We start from the raw sequence: 22,284 nt of genomic DNA on the forward strand, positions 1-22,284 counted from the left end.
AAATATAATTATGTCTTTTCGAAATCAATAATAAATTCAATATTTTAAAGTTTAAAATATTGATCCAGAATTCACAATTTTAGACAATCGATTTTTTTTAAAAAAAATATGCATATGAAATTTGCACTACTTTGTGTGAACCATGCCAGTTTTGTCCAAATTTTACATTACTCTCTCACACAATGTACAACACTAAAATATAACACAACAAACATAAGAAGTTAGAAGCAATGTGTTAGCTTGATTATTTTAGTCAGTGTGCATTGAAGTGTAATGGCTACGGGTTCTATCATGATTAAAAAAAAAATACAAAATGTTAATTAGAATGATCATTTTCTAAAATATGAATTTCGTGTCTCTAAATCCATTATATTCTCAACTCTGTGAATTTTATTATTATTGTTAGATTATACTCTAAAGGGTATATCGGTCTTTTTTTTTGTAATTTATCATAACTATATAAACATCATTCTTTGAAACATAATTATTGAGTTAATAAGACTCAACTCGAGTTTCGATTCTTAGTTTATTCATGGTATCAGAGCCTCTATCTCATGGATTTGCTAATTGCAGAGAAAAATTATTAACATCATCCAAAGCTTTCGCGGAGAAGAACTGTTAATCTCATCCACAACCTCTATCCCATGGATTTTTCAGGTGTGTTCGAACACTTTTTTCATCCGTACAGTTTCTGTTTGGTAATCTCGTACGATTTCTTCTATGCATTTTATTTTTTTATTTGTTCGATTTTGTTTGGTTTTGGCATCATGACTACTCATAAAGACGATTCTCTTCAGCCTATTAATGTTCAATTGGATGGAAAAAAGTATTCATATTGGGGTTATGTTATGAAGAATTTCTTGCGGGGGAAATCAATGTGGGACTATGTCATAGGTATGCGAGATAAGCCTATAGACCAGACGGCTCCTGATTACACTACATCATTGGATGTTTGAGAGGCATATAATTCGAATATTATTACATGGATTAATCATTTTGTTGTGCACTCAATTGGAAAAATACCAGACTGCTAAAGAGGTTTGGGATCATCTGGAATGCTTGTATTTGCAGTCTAATGTTTCTAAATAGTATCAATTGAAGACATATATTTGTTCCTTTCTGCAAAAAGATATGAGCATCCACGATTTTTATTCTGTCATGTAGACATTCTAGGATCAATTGGAATTAACAGAATTTTCAGAATTGTGAGCATTCTCACCTTAGATTGTTCGGAGAAAAGAACGACACTTGGTACAATTTTTTAAGGCACTTCGGAATGATTTTAATGGTTTAAGTGGGATGATTATTCATCGTAGCCCTCTTCCTTCTGTTGACATGGTTATAAGCAAATTGTTAACTGAGAAGATACGTCTTAAGTCTTACATTGACATGGGGACAATCCCAATTACACCATCAATCTTTGCAGCTCCTAAATGACCTCAAGATAATCACCAAAGCAAGTCAAATAGGAAGATCTCTAAAGATTAGTGTGATTTTTGTAAAGCATAAGGGCACTCGAAATTAAGGGTGTCAATTCGGGTGGGTCGGATGGGTCGGGTCGAGCAATAGTACTATTAAAAAATTTCTTAACCCGAACCCAACTCGAAAACACTCAACCCGAACCCGAATCAATCTGATCAACCTGATTTTGAATTTTTTTAAAAGAAAATTAAATAAAATTCAAAATAATAATAATAATAGTAATAATAATAATAATAATATTTTAATTTAAACATAATAACAAAATCTCTCTCATATATATGATTTAAATTTAAAAGTCTAATTGTACAAAAATAAAATATATTTAATAAATCAAATAAAAAAATATTTAAAAAATAAAAAATATTCAAAAATAAATATTAAATTATGAAAATTTATGATATAAATATACAATAAATATTTTTTCAGACATACAATATATAAAAATGTAGGCTATATTTATTAATTATATTTTTTAAAAAAAAAATTTAAAATTTTCGGTCAACTCGGGCCAACCTAGGTTAACCTGAACCCAACCCAACCCGATCATTTTTTTTGGGACATCTATCGGGTATAATCTGATCTGACCCGAACCCGAAAACCCCAAACCCAACCTGATTTTTTTCGGGTTGAACCGTGTCAGGTTGTTTGGTGGGTCGTGTCTGATTTTGACACCTCTACTCTAAAGCTCAATGTCCACTATTCTTGAGTAAAGGAAAACCACAACAACGACGACGACCTATAGAACACTCCATAGAAACCATAGCAATAACATCAGCCATCTCATAATACTCAATAGAAATCTGGTAATCCACCAAATCAGTGAACATATCTACCACCTCAGTCTAGCAACGTAATGGCTACACCGTCTTTGGATCTGTATATGTTTGAGCAGTTTCAAGAGTTCCTCGTTTCACAGTTTCATGTTATGTCAACTTCTTCACATATAGGTTTGACATCCTTTGACACTTCAGGTATATCTTCTTCCTTGTGGGTCTTGAATTATGGAGCTTCTCATAATTTCTTATGATTTGTCCTTTTTTGTTTCTTTGTCTCTCAATTCATCTATTGAAATTGCGATTGTTGATGGTATATTGATGCCATTAGTATGCATTGTTTCTTTTGTTACGTCTTGCTCATCTCTTCCTGATGAATACTATATACCCAGTCTTACATTTATTTTGTTTCGGTCAGTCAATTATGTGAGTCTAGATACTTTGTCTACTTATCTTTATCAAATTTTTATGTGCAAGACCCACGATCCCAAAGGCTGATTGGGATAGATCGTAGGCACGAGGACTCTAAGTTTTGGAAAATCTCAAAGTACCAGATGTTACAACAGCTAGTGTGAATTTCTTTTTTTTTTTTTTCGCTTGAGTCGTTCGTCTTCTGATTTTGATTTATGACATAATCATCTAGGTCGTGTTTTCGCGTCTCGTTTGTAATTTTTAGCTTCTACAAGAGCAATATGATCAACTTTGAAAAGTCAATATATTTCTTATTGTAGTGGTTCTAATGAAGTGCTTAAGTAACATTCAGGTAACGTTCTGAACGAAAGTAGTCAAAACAAAAAGAAGATTTTGGAATTTTAATTTAAATACTATATCTATAGGCCAAAGCATTGCCTGTATCGGGCTGAAAATGGCAACATTGCCAGTAAGCCCAAATGCCTCATCCCAGCATATTTTAACAAATTTGAAATATAGACATAATAGTATAATGTCTCTTTACTCAAGTACTAGTTGATTCGGTTGTTAGGATGCATGTTCACTTAATTGTTATATTTTTATCTTATTATTTTATAAAATCAAACCACTATTCATTCAACAACTATTTGCTCGTCATATATCATACTGGCCGAACCTACTAATCGAACCAAACGATCCCCTAAAATACATCAAATTATCCCAACTTTATAATAAATCAACACAAAAATTTCTATGAGATCGGTTGGCGCGAAGACTGTGAAACCTTGGTTTGAGTTGTTGAGTTGGGTATCTATTTGATCTCCTACTCGTGTGATTTGTAGGAGAGGGATGAATTTGGTGAACTGGCCGGCTTTTTCGAGGATTTTGGATATGTTGGTTGGACCAGAGGGAGCGGTGGCCGGTGGCTGAGCTAAGGTTTTGGGGCATTGGAGGAGCAGCAGTAGAGAAAATGCATATGGGATGTTGGTCTCACGTGCGGAATTTGAAATAATAAAACCGAAAATAAAGAATAAACTGGACATCGAGATTTACGTGGAAAACCCCTAAAAATTATTTGGGTAAAAATCATGGGCAAGATGAAAATAATTTCCACTATAATATTTTGTGGTGTACAACTCACTCACTGTATTTCCAAAGAGAACACACACTCTTAATACAGGAAAACAAACACCTCACAAATATTATAGAATATTATAATATGAGAGAAAACTCGAAGAAGGGATGATATCAAAATGAAGGGGGAGCTCTATTTATAGAGCCCATTAACCGTGTGAAGACGCGTATAAAACGCGACTTCTGAAATTTCCACGAAATTTCATTTTGTGCAGTCCACGTTTTTCTTTCACAATTCAGCTGCTTTTCTTGACTTTTCTACCGACATGGGAGAGAGATCAAAGTGATCTTTTGGTCCATTTTTTGACTGTAGAATGGAGAGATTAGAAGGTGGAGTGAATTTGAAGAGAAGGGAGCAAGTTTTTATGGGAATGGAATTGTTTGTTGAAGTGGCATTTTAGTTACAAAAATGAGGTGGACCGCACCCTACATGGTTGGTAAGAGGTTGAAGTATTGGTTACAATTGCAATTATTAGCAACTATTGTGTCCAATTGCATATAATTAAAATTTTACCAATCGTTTTTTTTAAATGCTACTTCTTCATGCTATAAATATTAATCATTTAATTTGAAAATTTTCCATTTAGAATATATTTAGTATTATTTAACTTGATTTTTATCAGCGCTAAGGACTGGGGATACAGAGTAGACATATGGATTGCTTAGAATTGCAGGAAATAGAGGAGATTATCAATGACTCAAATGCACGATTGTTTTTTCCTTGTACAGATATTGGTTTTAATTGTACTTTTGGTCGAGGCAGGCTTCAGAATTTAATTTCTTTCAATGGTTATACCGGTATACAGCTGCAATATTGTGTCTGATGTTAACCTGATTCCTTATTCCACCCCTCAAAATGGGGCAATTTTCTCACAAAATATATGACTTGATTTAATTAATTGGAGTTTGAGGTAACTTTGATTAAAGGGTGGGGTCAAATCGTGAACTAAATAAATGACACAACACATTAACTTTAAACCTGAACCAATGCCAATCAAATTATTGATAGTGAAGTCCAACAATTAAAATTATCACAAGTAATTGTTTTTTAGGTGATGCCCATGTTCAACAAGTCATCCTCAACAAGTATATGCAAAGAATGACTAATGGAGAAGGTAGATGGAGCAAAAATACAGACCAAAGATTGTTAATGCTAATACATTATATTATATTATATAAGATTGGTCTTCCAGGACTATACATTGTATTAGAGCACAGGATAAAATGAAATATATTGCACCTATATAGTTAAGAACGGGATATGAGGGCATAGCTATTCTTGGAAAAGAAGAAACAAATTTAAAGAATATGATGTGTACTAACACCGGGAACTATTCTTCCACCACGTCAAGTATAGAACAAAAATGCAGAAAGGTGCTCAATTAGATCCTACAAAACAAGTATCAGATTTCTGCTATCAAGATTCCAACAGATTTACTTCTCCGACTCTGAAATCTGTGTTAAGGCGTCCTCGGCCTTCACTCTCTCGGGAATGAAATCTAATTGCAAACACAGTTTCAAGATATGGAAATGAATCAACAAGGATGGGGCAACAACTAAAGTAGAACATGAGATGTTTTGTAAGAGTTTGTAATACAGAAAGGGAAAGCACCATACCGGAGACAAATTCAAATCTCTTTCGTTTGGAAACAACAGAAGCTACAACAGAAGAAAATCAATACACTGGATTAAAATGAAATTTGGCTACAACTGATGAATAAAATAAAATATACCATACCACTAAAAAAAGGTTCTGACAACTTTAATAGGTCTTATTTGAACCTTTGTGCAGAAAATGTGAGTAAACATTTTAATGTAGGCGATATCCTAAACCCAGATAAAGAATGTTGCAGTCTATATATATGTTCCATATGCATCAGACACTGACATAGCATCATACGATTAGTGGCATTTCTAGAAAATGTGACCTAGCAAGAAATTATCACTCTTTAACGGTAGTAACAGCCATTTTCTGGATGATCTTCAGAAATAAAAGTGACACTCAAAAAACATTTCAAATCTTGAATCTCAAACAATTAAATCATTTAACTTCATAACTAAATAAAACATACTGATTTTCAAAAAAAAAAATACTAAATATTGAGAACATAGACATTAAATCTCGAATTTGCCATAAAAAAGTTGAAATTCAAATTCAATGCTGAACATATCCAACAAAAGTATAGAGGGAAGCATTACATAAATGGTCGTATGCTATATAACTTTTGCGATCGAGAAATGCACAAGCATAAGCCTCCCTGCTGAACAGTTCGAGAAACTTCTCCTGCAATCGATGAGCACTATGGGTTATAAACAGTAGGTTCAAAGAGTTCAAAATCAAATCTAAATTGAAGCTTTAAGCCCTTCTAAAATTGCAAATTATTACCAAATGATCAACAATTACTAAAAATGATTATTTCCAACCAAAAATTATAATCAGAAGCAAAGCTATCAAGTAGCATCATAAGTATTCCATCAGGTCATACATAGAGTAACTGTACCAAAAATAAGCAGACAAATTTCAAGCACAATAAGATGAAGAAATTTAACTAAAATAGCAATGAAAAACAATATAATTCAGAAATTTTTCCAAGTTCACTTGGGGAACCGTGTTCATCATTCTGTACCCCAAGATTCGATACAAGCATACATTTTAAAATAATCCTTTTCAAGCTTCTATATATCTTGTCCATATTGATCGCATTTCCAGGGAAAAATTCAACGTACCAAACAACATTTCCAAATATCTTCGCCAATAAATTGTGGAAAAAGGATAATCGAGAAAGGGATTCCCTTCAATTAGTTGAATCTCTTAAATCATCAACACTTGTGAACTCCTTTCCAGGAAGGGTTTCAAATGCAAGTTCATGGCAAAGTCACATATAGAACTCTAAGACAAAAAGGTATTGCATGGGATTTACAAAAATAGAAACATCGTATCAAAAGAAACGATTCCTAAGGTCTGTTTGATCTCCAACTGAAAAAATAGAATGCACACATTAGCCATAATACACTTTGAAATGGCACAAATCCGACCTCACACGAGAATGCATCTATACAAATATGTTATGCATAAGAATCTTTGAATAACTACATTAGAATGGAAAATGTGTGTTGCCTAAGTCCTTTTTATCTAAATCCGCCAACAAGTTACAACACATCTGCAGCACAACTATCAATTTGAAACTAATATCATGATAACTTATTACAAAAGAATTCCTCTAACGTCTAACCAGAAAACACACTTTGATGGAGCGGTCCTTTCAGGAAGGCCATCAAATCCCCCCAAAAATTAAACTTGAGACAATTTTTCGCACCAAACATCAAGAAAATGTTAATCCAAACCCCAAGAACAGAGGTTGAAATTGATTAAAAGACATACCGAAGCTCTGTTAATGACGAAAACCGCCTCCTGTGAGAGTCGAACATTCGAAATCTCGCTCCGAATAATCCGACTGACGCGATTCATTGGAAACTTATATAACGCATTATCGATCTTCCCTTCCACCTCTACATCTTCCTTTCTCCTTTTCGTTTTTCCCTGATTTTTCACTTCCTCCTTTTTACCTTTTCTGACATAGCCATTGATCTTTTCAACAAGTACTTCTTCCTCATCTTCTTCAGAAGCGATTTTGCCATTCTCTCCGCCCCCGCCCTCTTCCACCTCCTCTATTGATTCCCCAGCGTCACCGTTTTCAGTTTCCGTGCTGGAAGATGGCACCACAAGATCCTCAGGCTCTTCGAGCTTAAAACGGCCATTCACAGGCTCTTCATCTTTAACATGGCCATTCATAGTTCTACTCCTGAATTTTCTTTTAGCTTGATTGGTGCTGGCACTGGCGCCGGAATTTTCCTCTTTGCGCAGGTTTCGGTTTCCTGGCGCCGCCGTCTTCGCCATTCTTCACCACCGCTCTCAATTTAGGGGCAATGAGTACAAAATACACATAGTTAGTACTGGGCCGTCTAATGGACCATTCTTCTTGGGCCATTTTGGATAACAGAAAGAGGCTTGCAAAATGATTTCGATTTTCCATTGACCCAAACTGATAATAATAATAATAATAATAATAATAATAATAATAATAATAATATTAATGGAATTAAAAAGTTGGAAAAAAAAAACACATAAAAAATTACGCTAAGAAATTTAAATTCGAAAAATACATAATAATATGTCCACCGTTAGCGCCAAGAAACACACATTATAAAAAAGTAGATATGTTTCCCCAAATATTATTTTTAAATAAAAAAAATTGATTAAAACATTTGCTATCCCCTAAACCCTCATCTTAAATCCATCTTATGCATTTGATTCAAAATTAGAGTATGCATTTTACTCAAAATTATTTCAATTTCAGATCCTTAATCTTAATTACAATAGTTTTCAAGTTTATTGAACATTTGAAATTCATTATATTTTATATTATCGTGTGTAAATAAGTAAGATGTGAATTGTCTTGAACGGGGTGTCCGAGTTGGTGGAACAGCTGAACAATTGACCAGTTGTCAGGAGTTTGATTCATCCTACCAACATCTTATCGGACGAGCTTGTCACACAAGACTTGACTACCAAACTAGCCTACTTTGCAACTATTACGTTAGTCCAAAAACATATCCAAAAACGTAACGGCCGCAGATTCTCACGTCATAAAATGAATTTAACATTTAATATATTTTTTTATTATAAACATAAAATATAGTCGAAATCCACGAATATAAAAACTTCAATTGTATATTATTTTTAGTTTGCACTTATTACCAAAGCCCAAGTTTAAAGTGAGCAAAAAAATAGAATGTTTGTCCTAATCTTGGAAAAAGAATTGATTAAATACGTGTGAATTTCCGTTTTTCACTACTTTTTGCATGAAAATTGGACAAGAGGAGAACAAAACAGAAAATGCATTAAACGCACCAGACATTAAGAGAAACTCGCTCAACAAAAGCCAACACAACAAAACTTCACACTATATAAATGTGACACCAACTAACTCAACAAAGTAGGAAAACAAGAAATCACGAGCTCTTTCGCCGTACATAATTTTTTCAACCCAATTAACAAACACAACATACTTCCTCTTGTATAACATAAAATGGGAAGCGAATCTCTGGCGCCGGTGCTGGTTTTTCTGCTGTTATCGGTCATGGCGTCACTTTGTTTAGCTGTGAACGTGACTTACGATAATCGGGCGTTGGTGATCGATGGGAAGCGCCGAGTTTTGGTGTCCGGGTCCATTCATTATCCTAGGAGTACTCCCGATGTGAGTGTGTGATCATTTGGATATATGGGTCTGTAGAAATTAATCTATAGCGTTTGTATGTAATTTGTTTGGTTTGCATGCATGCAGATGTGGCCAGATTTGATAAAGAAATCGAAGGATGGAGGACTGGATATAATAGAAACTTATGCGTTCTGGGACCTGCATGAACCAGTTCGAGGCCAGGTTCTTTTTTCTCTCCCTCCCCGGCCCTCTTCGGCTTCGAGATCTTTTCAGTTTATGTTCAAATTCATGCAAAGTTTTCAAATTTTAGCTTATACATTTCTATAAGAACAAATTTTCATAGATTCCATCTTTGTAGAATTACAATATCTAGTTAACATATGTTTATTCTATACATATCGAACTGACTGGTGAAGAAATGTTTGCAGTATGATTTCACAGGAAGAAAAGATCTGGTACAGTTCATAAAGTTGGTAGCTCAAGCTGGCCTATATGTTCATCTCCGGATTGGACCTTATGTATGCGCTGAATGGAATTATGGGTAAGCACTCCACGGTCTCCACTCTGAGTTATATATCTAGTTTTTTTTTAACTTTTATGTTTGTTGATTTTTCTTGCATTCGATGAAAATGGTTTCTTTTTTTTTTTGTAATGCTTAACAAACGATTTATTGGATCTAACCCTTCTTCTCTAACACAGTGGATTCCCCATTTGGTTGCATTTTATACCCGGTATTAAGTTTAGAACTGACAATGAGCCATACAAGGTAATTGGTTTCTTGTATTTATGATTGAGTTACTAAGTTGCTGCATAAATTAGATGATTATTTTATTTTTTAGGCCGAAATGAAACGATTTACGACTAAGATCGTGGGGATGATGCAACAAGAAAAGCTGTATGCATCACAAGGGGGGCCGATTATATTGTCTCAGGTATTATAAAAGGAATTATTCATATAAAAAAGCATGTTTTTGTTATCTCTGAATCGTTTTCTGAAAGGTGAAGTCATTTTGGCTTTCTGGTATTGATGCTTTTGTTTCGAGGAACTTAATGATTGTTTTTTCATGGCAGATTGAAAATGAGTACGGCAATATTGATTGGGAGTATGGTTCACAAGCCAAAACTTACATAGAATGGGCTGCACAGATGGCTACATCCATGAACACAGAGGTTCCTTGGGTCATGTGTCAGCAGAATGATGCACCTGATCCTATGGTGAGTTGGAATAACAATTTCTCTTATCGGCCTGTCTTACCGTATAACACATTGATAGAAATCTTGTTTTCCAACTGTTTTGAAGATTCAGAGACTTGAATTGCGAACTTTGTTCGACACACAATATCTGTTCGCGATCATTTTATACTGACTTTGTTTAATGAAATCTTGGTTGATATTGTTAGAATGCATGCTTATTCTCGTTGTTGTAAGAGTTTGATGTACCAAATAAATGCATATTTGTTCTTGTTCTTCACTCTTGCAGATAAACACTTGCAATGGATTTTATTGTGACCAGTTTACCCCAAACTCTGATAAGAAGCCAAAATTTTGGACGGAGCTGTGGAGTGGATGGTAAAATTTCAGCCCTTGAGTATCGTCTTTCGTCATAATTTTGTATATGTATTACCAGAAGTTTTATCTCTGACGGCCAATGCTTATGAATTATTGTGCGTTGTACAATGATAGGTTCACTTCGTGGGGTGACCCTATTCCATATAGACCTACAGAAGATGTCGCTTTTGGTGCCGCACGATTTTATCAGCTAAATGGAACCTTAGTCAACTATTACATGGTCCTTTTTATATTCATCATCGTGTCATTAGTGATCATCAGAACTTTTTCAAAAACTTTCAGTTTCATTTCTGCAGTACCATGGTGGAACCAACTTTGGCAGGACATCTGGGGGACCTTTCATTACTACTAGCTATGATTATGATGCTCCAATCGACGAATTTGGTATACCTCTTCTTTTGGTTACCTCGTATTAATGTTTGCTGTGGCAAACATGATTTTGTTGCTACAAAGCATTTAAATTTAGTTATCATGAAAATTACGAAAATTTTGTAGTCAGTTTCATGGCTTAATGTGAAGTTTTATGAAAATAATCAACCCATCTTCCTGGTTTAGACGTCCAAGAATTTATTGTTTATTACTGCGTGTCTTAGGTCTTCTAAGGCAGCCTAAATGGGGTCACTTAAAAGATCTACACGAGGCAATAAAGCTTTGTGAAGAGCCAATGGTAGAAACGTTTGGCAATACCACGTCTCTTGGCCCAAATTTGGAGGTAAAACTTCAACTTTCAAATCCATTGATTTCATAGATTTGATAAAACAACTGCTGGCATTTTCTTGCTTGAAAGCTTTGTCCTGTTAAGTGTTTATTGAGGTATAACATCTGCAATTTCCGTTATATCAGGCCACGGTTTACAAAACTGAATCAGGGCAATGTGCTGCTTTTCTAGCCAATTTGGATAACCAAACAGACGCGACTGTGAGCTTCAACGGAAATTCCTATGACTTGCCTGCTTGGTCTGTTAGCATATTACCTGACTGTCAGAATGTAGTATTTAACACTGCTAAGGTTGGCCTGGCGCTGACCCTTCTGTTAAAAATGAATATAGACTATTGACTCTCGTTTTCCTTTTTTTCGCAACTTTTATATGAGGCATCTTGAATGAACTTGATTGTATAAATTTATTTCATGGTAGATCAATTCTGCTACGACCATACCAAAGTTCATTCATCAAGCTTCACAAAATGGTACATATTCTGTTGCATCTAACCAAAATGGTAACACTTCTGGGCCACCTCTCTCACAATGGAGTTGGTTCCGTGAACCTGTGGGCATTTCGAGCAAAAGTGCCTTTGTATTACTCGGATTGGTGGAGCAGATAAATACTACTGCTGATAAAAGCGACTACTTATGGTATTCTGTAAGGTACATATATATATATATTCTCAGTCACAAAAATGCAATTGCTGAGAAAGATGAGTGTTATTTGAAGTATTTCTCTTTTTTCCCAGCACCCAAATAAACGGGAACGACCCTTTGCTTAGAGATGGATCTCAGATACTACTTCACGTGGATTCACTTGGTCATGCCCTATATGCATTTGTCAATGGAAAGCTTGCAGGTTACTTGCTCATAATACTAATCTCGCTCATTGACATAGTTTACATTCAGGGGCTGACCCGACAAGAGAAAGGGGCTCAAATGAAAAAGGATCTAAATCTTCTTTTTAAAGTCCTCTTTCGAGTTTCAAGTTCACCGACAGTTTGCGTGTTTAAAATATTAACTGACTGTTATGTAGGGAGTGGAAAAGGCAGCAACAGCAATAATATGGCTTCGCTAGAGGTTCCGGTGTCCCTCAAGCCTGGAAACAATAGAATAGATCTCTTGAGTTTGACAGTGGGGCTAAAGGTCTCAAACTTTGTGAGCTTTATTTTTCGATATCAATGAGTTGATTTATATTCTAATAGTATGGTATGTCTAATCCAGAATTATGGAGCTTTCTTTGATTTAGCGGGAGCTGGAATTACTGGTCCAGTGCAGTTGAAAGGTTCAAGTAATGGCTCAACCATTGATCTTTCCTCAGAATCTTGGACATATCAGGTTGCGGACTTCAACTTTACGTAGTATTCAATGAAGTTAAAAGTAATTATGCTATCATCGTGAGATTTTCTTACTTCGAAATATGCCAAACAGATTGGTTTGAAAGGGGAAGAATTAGGCCTGTCTGGAGGAGGTTCACCGCTATGGGTTAGCGGGCATGTTTTGCCTAAGAAGACACCTTTGACATGGTACAAGGTGATATAATTTCTTTCTGAGTGACGTTATATATTTGGCATATAGGTTCTGCATATTCTTCGGTTCCGCAAACTCGAAACTCCTTTCTCTAGTGTCACTTCTTGGTTATATTTCGGCTTTCTGATTCGAAGTGAATCTTTTTCCCCCATTTGATCCAGACAATGTTTGTTGCTCCTGGTGGAACTAGTCCATTTGTGATCGACTTCACAGGAATGGGAAAGGGTCAGGCCTGGGTAAACGGGCAGAGCATTGGACGATACTGGCCGTCCAATGTTGCTAATCCTAATGGTAAATGCACCGATACATGCGACTACAGAGGGAATTATGACCAAAACAAATGCCTGAAAAACTGTGGAAAGGCAACTCAAGAGCAGTAAGTCACAAGAACCTATATTCCTACTCAACTTCTTAGCTTATTCTCTAATATTCAAGCAGTCTTAATGAGTTTAATCTTGCAGATACCACGTCCCACGATCATGGCTTAAACCATTCGGAAACGTCCTGGTTCTCTTGGAAGAAGCCGGTGGCGATCCAACCGCTATATCTTTTGGAACTAGAGAAACAGGACATATATGTTCAAAAGTTTCAGAAAATTACCCAATCCCATTAGATATGTGGAGCTCTGACCACTTACAAAACAAAAATATAAAACCGACCCTTTCTCTCCAATGTCCCTCCCCTAATCAAGTCATATCAGAGCTCCAATTCGTTAGCTTCGGAAATCCTCATGGAACATGCAGTAGTTTCGTACATGGTCGATGCAGGAGCAAACGTGCTAGGCGAATCGTTCATCGGGTTGGTCCTTCTATTTTCCCTTGATTTTCGACACTCCGTTATCATCAAATACGTTCCCGTAGAGATGTCTTATGCTCACTTGAGATTACAAACTCTTTTGCAGGCCTGCATGGGGAAGGCAAAATGCAGTTTTGAGGTCTCTGTGAATACTTTTGGTGACCCTTGTGCAAATGTTACAAAGAGCTTGGCTGTAGAGGCATCATGTAGTTGAATCGTGCCGGGTTTTCGAATATGATCGAAGCATCTCAACAGTAGCTGGTGATAAAAATTTCATTTCTCAGTTCTAGTGTTAGTTCATATTTGAGGCTGTTACATAAACTGGCCCTGTTCAAGCTGTTCTTGAGGACTGTTTGGTGTGGTCAGGAAAATTAGATGAGTAAGATTATGACGAGAATAATGTTAGATTTCTTCTTGCAAGTTCTTCCATGTACTAATTTGTACATGGCTTACCTTTTGATTCTTACAAGGTACAATTAATTTCACAGTTTTCCTTCCAAGATAAATGAAAAAATTTCATCTTTCTCCAACATATATTTTTTTTATCTTTCAATAATTTTAGAATTTATTTAATACNCACAGTTTTCCTTCCAAGATAAATGAAAAAATTTCATCTTTCTCCAGCATATATTTTTTTTATCTTTCAATAATTTTAGAATTTATTTAATATNTCAAGGATTAGGTTGTTGAGAAACCTGATTAATTTTAATTATATTGTATTTTAAGTTGATCAAATAATAAAAATATTTGAAATTAATTATATTTATGTAATTAACAGCTAAGAAATAATTTAAAATTTCATCAACTTTTTTATTATCAATAATAAAATTATAATCAAAATTCAAATATATAGTTCTCCACAATTCATCGACATTTTCATGCCTCCGTGGATTATATATAGGGATGTCAAAATCAGACATGGCTCACAAATCCGACACGATTCAACTCGAAAAAATCAGGTTTGAGTTTGAGGTTTTCGGGTTCGGGTCAGATCGGGTTGGACCCGATAGCTGACCCGAAAAAAATGATTGGGTTGGGTTAGGTTCGTTGACCCGAAAATTTTAATTTTTTTAAAAAAATATAATTAATAAATATTGTCTACATTTTTATATATTGTATGTCTGAAAAAATATTTATTGTATATTTATATCATAAATTTTCATAATTTAATATTTATTTTGAACATTTTTTAGTTTCTAAATAAATGTTTATTTGATTTAGTAAATATATTTTATTTTTCTACGATTAGCTTTCAAATTTAAATCATATATATGAGAGAAATTTTATTATTATGTGTTTAAATTAAAATATTTTTATTTAATTTTTTTTTAAAAAAAATTGAAATCGGGTTGTCGGGTTGATTCAGGTTCGGGTTCGAATTGAGTGTTTTCGAGTTCGCTCGAATTCGGATTGAACAATTTTTGAATAGTACTATTGCTCAAACCAACTCGACCCAACCCATCCAAATTGATCCTCATAATTATATATTGAAATTGACATTTGATATTTATAGTAATAATAGATTGGTACGGATGGTCTAAACGATGGGGAACTGACACGGGGGGTTCCTCAGCTGACACAAACTACATTCCAAACTACCCAAACCCGCCTCAACATTTTCCCATCGCCACGCGGCCCCATCTCCCATTTCAGCCTCTGTACGCTACGCGTTGTTTTGTGATGTCATTTGTATGAAACGCCACCCATTGGACGCTGATAATTGCATTGTTTTGCAGAAAGGGAGCAGAATCTCATCGAAACATCGGTTTCTTGGCAAATCTAACCACACTTGAGACCCTTCTGTTCATTGGAGTTGGAATTGGAACTCACGCATAATTTTTTCTTATCAATTCTTTCCTAAGTTCCCTCTTTTTTGTTAGCTTAATTTAAAGATAAGGGCTTGCCTGGAATTGGTATTGAAGTGTAGATACCATCTGCTTCTCCGTTGTTCTTATCATTTGCTTAATCATTTCTTAAGAGTTCTTTTATGGGTTTTTGATATCCGGATCGTTTGTTGATTTCTGAGCGAGGGCTTTTTTGTTGCCATCGTTGGTCATTATCCTGATTCGCAGGGTAGGTAAGGTGAGTAAATTCTTTTGTGTTTAGCTTCTGTTGATTGGAGTCTTTTATGAACTTATAAATTTTGCATCATCAAAATCGTGTTTTATCTTTGTGATTTCATTCGCTGAATCTTATGGATGCAACTGTTTTGCCATTTCTTGGAATTGGAACAAATTTAAATGGACCTGATTGAGAAATTTCAATTATTTATTCGTTTGTTGAATTGTAATATTGCCATCTTGATTCAAGAAAATACTCAATTGGTTTTGTTGTTTTCTGTTGTATGATTTGTGATTGCAAAAGGCGAAGGAATAGCTGCTTTGGAAAAGCAGGAAATTGAAGGCTTGGGCGCTGATATATCATCCTTGGTATATTAGAAACATTTATCAAACTGAAAACAGAGGGTTCGATATGTTCGCATTGAATTGCGAGTGGATCTATTGGATCAATTGTTTCATGCATTTTGCTGAATGGCATCCGAAGGAATCGTGTAGCTGATCGTAAAGCCAATTTGTGTATTTTCCTTGGAGAACAGGTTGTAATTAACTTTAAATCAAATTTGGAATACAGAATATGTCTCATTATGTTTTGTGATATGTCATAGGCTGCTGGAATAGATTGAAATGGAGTAATTCCATTCGCACTAACTGGTCACAATGTACTGCTGCAGCTGTGGCCATGTATCTTTTTATTGGTTGTTGAATGAACAGGCTGGTCTTAATTTTTGGATTTGTTATTTTTGTTTCTTCAGGTTTGTGAGATCGAGCTTGTTAGCTGGTTGTGCATTGCAATTCCTTGGGTCGGACTTCTAGTTTTGTGACATTTAAGAGAATTCAGTTGAGCTAAGTAACAAAAATGGGTTGCTGTGAGTGTTTTGGTTTCGCCTTTGCAAAGAAACCCAAAAAGGTCATCCAATCCAGTAGGGGGTTACCCAATAACACTTCTCAGGAGTTCTTGTTGGATGAAGAGACAGGTGATGAAGAAGATGACTCTTACGGTGGTGACATGACTGATATGGGGAATGGGGGTGAATCTGATTTCCAGAGTCCTAGAAAACGATCAGAGGAAATTCTCTTGCACCGCATGCAGAGTGGACTTATTTGCAGAGAGTTCCCTGTTAAAGAAACTCACATTGTCCTTCGTTCAGAGGTTAGCTGTAGCACAGATATTGTTATTTTTATTCCTCACAAGTATTTGCAAATAATAATCTTCTAAGCTGTGTGGGCTATCACTTTACAATATTTGGTTTATGCAGTACCAACCAAACCTAGGCAAAAATGCAAGGATTTTAAATTTTTAAATTGCTTTTTGAATTTCTGATTCTCTCCCTGCTCCTGCAATTTTATTTATTCTTTGGTACTTTTTTCGGCTCCTGGATGGTGACAAAGTTCATTCTCCAAAATCAATCTAAAGAGGCACATGCCACCATTAAGTGTGTATGTACTTTTGATGGATATTGTAAAAAATTTACTGAGTCACAAATAAGTATAGCATCTCAGAGCTTCTTAGTAAAACAGTTTGAATGCTTTATGGTTGCTGAAATTTAATGGACATTTGTTTGTTGGAAGAATGAGGTTGCTCTTGACTGCAATTTTTATTAGAATTATCTAATTTTTTTTAAATGGATTGAAGGAAATTTACTTTGATGGTAGTTGTATTGTATTCGGTATTGTTTAGTAATTCTGCTAGTTTTTTAAACTTGTATGAATGCAGGATGAAAACGAAAATAAGATGGTTAATGAATATGTCCGTGAACGCAAAATAGGTGCTGGCAGCTATGGAAAAGTGGTGAGCCTGAATGCTATAGATACATGCCTTTGTGGGTTTCTTGTATGAAATATCAAATGTAATTTGGGGCCTTGAATGTGTAGAATCTCTATCGAAGTTGTTTGGATGGAAAACATTATGCAATAAAGGTAATGTCATTTGTCTTACTTGCTAAAATCTTAGCTATTTTCATCTGCACATCACTTAATTCTTATAAAATCTCGTCAAAACCTTCTTTTGGGTAAAAATATTTTCCCCTTGTTTTGATCTGTCTTAAAAGAGGTGGTCTTATAATTCAAATATGAATACTCAAATATGTTGATCAATATAGCACTTTATTTTGCTTTATGTGGGGACAAAGTATAGCGCTCTAGAAGTCAAGGAGGTATCTGGATGAAAAAGTAATGTTCTTATATTAATGTTTCCAAATGCTCAGTTGGTGATTATAATTGATCCATTTGCAGAAGAGCAGACTATCTTTTTTTCATAAATGTTTCATTGATTCTCGAATGATAGCCTTATACGATGCCTGTCAGCATTTCTCATATTTTCAACGCAGGTCTTTCACAAGTGTCATTTGTTAAAGCTGAGAGTTGGACCTTCAGAAACTGCCATGACTGATGTTTTGCGTGAGGTACTTGAGTATTTCATTTTGTATGTCATCTTTTGGGGTGGTGACGAGCATGTTACTTTATTTACATTTATTCCGTGGAATCTGTATTGTCGTCGTTATTTTTATTATTTGCTTTTATTTTGCACCCTACGGCTTGTAAAGTCTTCTAAAGTCATTTATATATAAATTTCATTTAAGATCAATTGAAGGTCGCCAGCATTCCTTGATCCTTATCGTTGTTATAATATAGAATTGTTTGCAAAATATTTGTTTCCGACAAAAAAATGTTTGCAAAATAGCATTTCCATCTTTTAAGCACCTCTTATTGATCATAGACTGTCACTCGTACACAAACATATTCTTTTAGTGTTTTTATATTATGATTCTTATAAATAGAACTTGTAAATCCTTGATGGATTGTCCCAGTTATACCTTAAGCCTTTTTCAAATTTGATTATGCTTTAGTTGGCTGTTTTTCCTGCCTATATTAAAAGGGGAAAAATCACCACGCATGACTTGCTTTTGAACTTGTAAAAAAAATACAAGGGAGAAGGATCAAGACCTCCCTTATACAAACAAACCACGATGCTTGGACATCCAATACAAAGAATTGGAACTTGAAAATAGCTAACAAGTGAAGTCCAAAAGCCTCGCTTCTCGGAAATGCTCCTGTTGATTCTCTGGTTATCATTGATGCTTTTACTGTTTTCCTACTTAGATGGATTCTGTGTGTTCAGGTTTTAATCATGAAAGTATTGGGTCATCCAAATATTGTGAATCTCATTGAGGTTATCGATGACCCCACAGCAGATCACTTTTATATGGGTACTTTATACTATTCCTCCTTTCTACCTTATCAGTCAATAATTGTTGTTTATGTGACTATAAAACTGGTTGTTCAGTTCTTGAATATGTGGAAGGCAAAGTTGTTTATGTGACTAAAACTACTGTTGTTCAGTTCTTGAATATGTGGAAGGAAAATGGGTCTGCGAAGATACTGGTCCTGCGGGTAGCTTAGGAGAAGACACGGCTCGGAAGTACTTGCGTGATATTGTTTCTGGTTTGATGTATCTTCATGCCCATGTATGATGTTCCAACATGGAAAAATTTCAGATATTTTCTGTCAATCTCTTTTCTAGGATGTATTTTTTATGCCATCTGAAAAAAATCTAATTTTACTGTTTACGTGTAAAAAAAAGCTGGAAATTAACTTAGAATGTTTGCTAATAATAACAGAATATAGTGCATGGGGATATCAAGCCTGATAACTTATTAATTACTGGTTCTGGAACTGTTAAGATCGGGGATTTCAGCGTCAGCCAGGTTTTTGAGGTAATAAATTATCAGCAGTAGAGTTCAGCATGAAGTATGAATATTTTATTGTGAATTACTCATGGGATCTATCTAAAAATCTACTGCCAGTATGTGTGTTTTAATGGTTGTATTTTTAGTTGTCGCATAGGAGGTGGTCAACTGAAATATGAATGTGAGGATCCGAATGGATAACTTTGAAAAATTCACATCGAGTAATCTTTGTCGACTTATATGATAGTTTTCACCATTATGCTCTAACCTTTTGCATTAGGGTGATAACGATGAGCTTCGCCGGTCTCCTGGAACTCCAGTATTTACTGCACCTGAGTGTTGTTTAGGTGCAACCTATCGTGGAAAAGCTGCTGATACATGGGCAGTTGGAGTAACATTGTACTGTATGGTTCTGGGTAATTACCCTTTTCTAGGAGAGACTTTACAAGATACATATGACAAGGTGTGGAGAGTCAAGTCACAATCTCACAATTCTTCCATCTTTCCAAAAGTTTCATGTTTATTAACCGATTTTGCTCATGTCAGATAGTAAATAACCCATTGTTACTCCCGGACGATATGAACCCTCTCTTGAAGAATCTTCTTGAGGGCCTTCTTTGCAAAGGTAAGGCATTAATGGTTTCATTTTCAGTATTTATGGATGTGTTTCGGAAAAAGTAATTTATGTATGTAGAATTCTGTGAGTGAAATAATTTTTAATAGATGTCATCTCATGTAAAAATGTGTTGGTCAGTGAAGTTTCATCTTTTATATTAAATTATTTTAATGGAGTGAGACGTATATTACAAATTTAAGATACAATGTATCATGTTATATAGTATATGATATACTGATTGAGTACTTCTGCAAAATGATGGGGAAAAAAAATTCACCGAGTATGCATTACTTCTCTTTTTGTGTCGCCAATTATTTGATTTTATTCTGCAGATCCTACGCAACGGATGACTCTAGAGGATGTTTCCCAGCACGAATGGGTCGTGGGAGGAGATGGGCTGATTCTCGAGTACTTATGTTGGTGTAAGCGCAACAATCTTGAGAAAGGAGTGTCTGCAGAGACTGAAGCGCACGCTCAAACTTGACGAATGCCAAAACATGTGTTGCTGTAGGGAAGGAATTGGTAAACACAAATATTTGTCACTTTGAGAATTGGAAAACTATACATAAATTGAATAGGGATAGTTACAGGAGGTGTTGGACTAGAATGCAAATGAGGTTAGGGAGGATAAAGCACTGGAGTTGTATATATGAATTTAGATAATTATGTTTTTTGGGACTAACTTTTGGAGTAGAGATAGACTCAAGTCCATGATATGATATCAGAGTTCAATCGCACATGTTAAATTGTCTTATAACTGATAATGTCTTGTAAACTTCACGCTCTAGCAGAAACGGGTCTGACCTGGGATACAGCCCCCACCAAATTTTAATTTCTTTGTTACGTTATATTTCTACCTGTTCCAACTGGTTCCAGGTTCGATTGTTGTAGCCCTCTGTTAGAGTAATTTTTTAAAAATTTTATTTATTTTTCTTGGACTTGGTGGATTAATTGGTTATTTTCAATTGAGCCAATTTCAGGAATTAATTTTTTTATGGATTTAATGTTAAGCGTGGACATATTTTATGAAAAATCTAACTTTTTAAATTTTAAATTATTATTAATTTAAAATTTGATTTTGCTAGTAGTAACAGATCTACGTGGCCTTCAAAAATTTAAAAAAATATTTTTCTTTTGTGGATTTTTTGCCATTTAGATTCAAGGTTCGTATCTTTTAGTTCTCAATTTTTTTTTTTAGTTTCTATATTTCTCATACCCAAACTTAAAGTTTTATGAAAACAACGCATAGACTACAAGTCAAATGAACGAAACTGGCAACTCTACAAGAAATTGGTATCTCTGACATCGTCGTACTTTGTCGTTACTTGATATGCGGCTCCCCAAATCTAAAACCATGACTCTATCTCTGTGTTCCAGTTGCTCATTCTTAAACATGAGAGGTATTAGATGTCTCATATTGGTCGGATTAAGTCTTTGGGAGTTGTATATTTAGAATTAGATAATCTTCTTCATTTGAACTAACTTTTAAGATTGAGGTAGCTCTAAGTAGAGCTTTTTGTTGATATGGTGATCATAGTGTTTGTTGATGCTTTTGATTCCTCATTTTTCGGTGTGTGGGGAGGGATGGTTGTTTTTTGGGTTGCAACTCGCAATTTTTATTTAAGAATTTTATTTTTGGGGTAGTTTATTTCTAAATCTACTAAAAAATATCATATTTTCTGGAAAATTCGGCTATTTTAAGTCAAGTTGTTCTAGCGTATTTAGGAAAAGTTGATAAATTTTGACATTGGATTGAGGATTTGCTGATGAGAAAATTTGGTGGGATTGGTTTTTATTTTATATTTAGGAGGAAATATATATTAAATTTCTAATTCAAATGTAGCTAAAACAATACTTTTTTTTTCTTGTAAAAAAAAAAATCTAATCTATAAGCATTGATTTAAGCAATAACATCGGGAATAAAAATACAGCCTAATCACTTCATGCATCTTACGTACTATGGATCAGTCTTCACTAATACTTTGTAGAGAACAAAAATAAAACACGATTTAAACAGTGAAACCATCGATGCTTGCTTAATTGGTTTCATGTTTGTTCATCACTCTATATACCGAAAACATAAATTGTTTGTCCAGAGTTCCTCGTGTCAGAAAATATTTATTTCAGCTCTCTAGGCCCTATCAAGTGAACTTATTAACAATATCACTGGACTCATATTGGGTGAGTAAATTGTTATTTTTGTTTTTCCAAATCAGGTGAATTGAAGATACCGGGCTTGTAGCCCAGTGGTTTCACTCCTTGCCAGAATAGTCGGTTTTTCCAGGTTCGATCTCCCATCCCCGCGTG

General features: G+C 34.8%; 3 protein-coding genes across 7 annotated transcripts; 2 read left to right on the top strand and 1 right to left on the bottom strand.

The window, feature by feature from the left end:
- Window positions 1-5,020: 5,020 nt before the first annotated feature.
- Window positions 5,021-7,729, bottom strand: LOC140973111 (uncharacterized). The gene is made up of 4 exons (XM_073435700.1): window positions 7,183-7,729; window positions 6,000-6,084; window positions 5,418-5,459; window positions 5,021-5,299 (listed from the first exon to the last, which is right to left on the bottom strand). The coding sequence occupies exons 1-4, from the start codon at window positions 7,696-7,698 to the stop codon at window positions 5,235-5,237; spliced, it is 708 nt and encodes a 235-aa protein (XP_073291801.1). The 5' UTR covers window positions 7,699-7,729; the 3' UTR covers window positions 5,021-5,234.
- A 1,084-nt stretch (window positions 7,730-8,813) lies between these two features.
- LOC140973112 (beta-galactosidase 8-like) lies at window positions 8,814-14,095 on the top strand. The gene is made up of 19 exons (XM_073435701.1): window positions 8,814-9,058; window positions 9,146-9,241; window positions 9,448-9,560; window positions 9,719-9,785; window positions 9,859-9,951; window positions 10,091-10,234; window positions 10,500-10,588; window positions 10,703-10,808; window positions 10,885-10,972; window positions 11,182-11,300; window positions 11,432-11,596; window positions 11,724-11,953; window positions 12,040-12,149; window positions 12,327-12,436; window positions 12,515-12,628; window positions 12,722-12,823; window positions 12,982-13,196; window positions 13,282-13,618; window positions 13,722-14,095. The coding sequence occupies exons 1-19, from the start codon at window positions 8,891-8,893 to the stop codon at window positions 13,827-13,829; spliced, it is 2,574 nt and encodes an 857-aa protein (XP_073291802.1). The 5' UTR covers window positions 8,814-8,890; the 3' UTR covers window positions 13,830-14,095.
- A 1,037-nt stretch (window positions 14,096-15,132) lies between these two features.
- On the top strand, window positions 15,133-20,701 carry LOC140973113 (serine/threonine-protein kinase GRIK1-like). 5 transcript variants are annotated; one of them, XM_073435703.1, is made up of 13 exons: window positions 15,133-15,273; window positions 15,352-15,697; window positions 15,980-16,211; window positions 16,428-16,825; window positions 17,390-17,464; window positions 17,548-17,592; window positions 18,003-18,077; window positions 18,794-18,881; window positions 19,015-19,139; window positions 19,293-19,388; window positions 19,642-19,824; window positions 19,908-19,986; window positions 20,310-20,701. In XM_073435703.1, exons 4-13 carry the CDS (start codon window positions 16,532-16,534, stop codon window positions 20,459-20,461), a joined length of 1,212 nt encoding a protein of 403 aa, XP_073291804.1. In that variant the 5' UTR covers window positions 15,133-15,273; window positions 15,352-15,697; window positions 15,980-16,211; window positions 16,428-16,531; the 3' UTR covers window positions 20,462-20,701. The 5 variants fall into 5 exon arrangements, with proteins under 5 accessions (XP_073291804.1, XP_073291806.1, XP_073291803.1 ...); XM_073435705.1 differs by having other exon boundaries at window positions 15,144-15,284; window positions 15,980-16,214; window positions 16,451-16,825; XM_073435702.1 differs by having other exon boundaries at window positions 15,144-15,284.
- The last annotated feature ends 1,583 nt before the right edge of the window (window positions 20,702-22,284 follow it).

Source organism: Primulina huaijiensis, chromosome 3 (genome assembly GCF_012295235.1).
Source record: "Primulina huaijiensis isolate GDHJ02 chromosome 3, ASM1229523v2, whole genome shotgun sequence".
Lineage (NCBI taxonomy): Eukaryota > Viridiplantae > Streptophyta > Magnoliopsida > Lamiales > Gesneriaceae > Primulina > Primulina huaijiensis.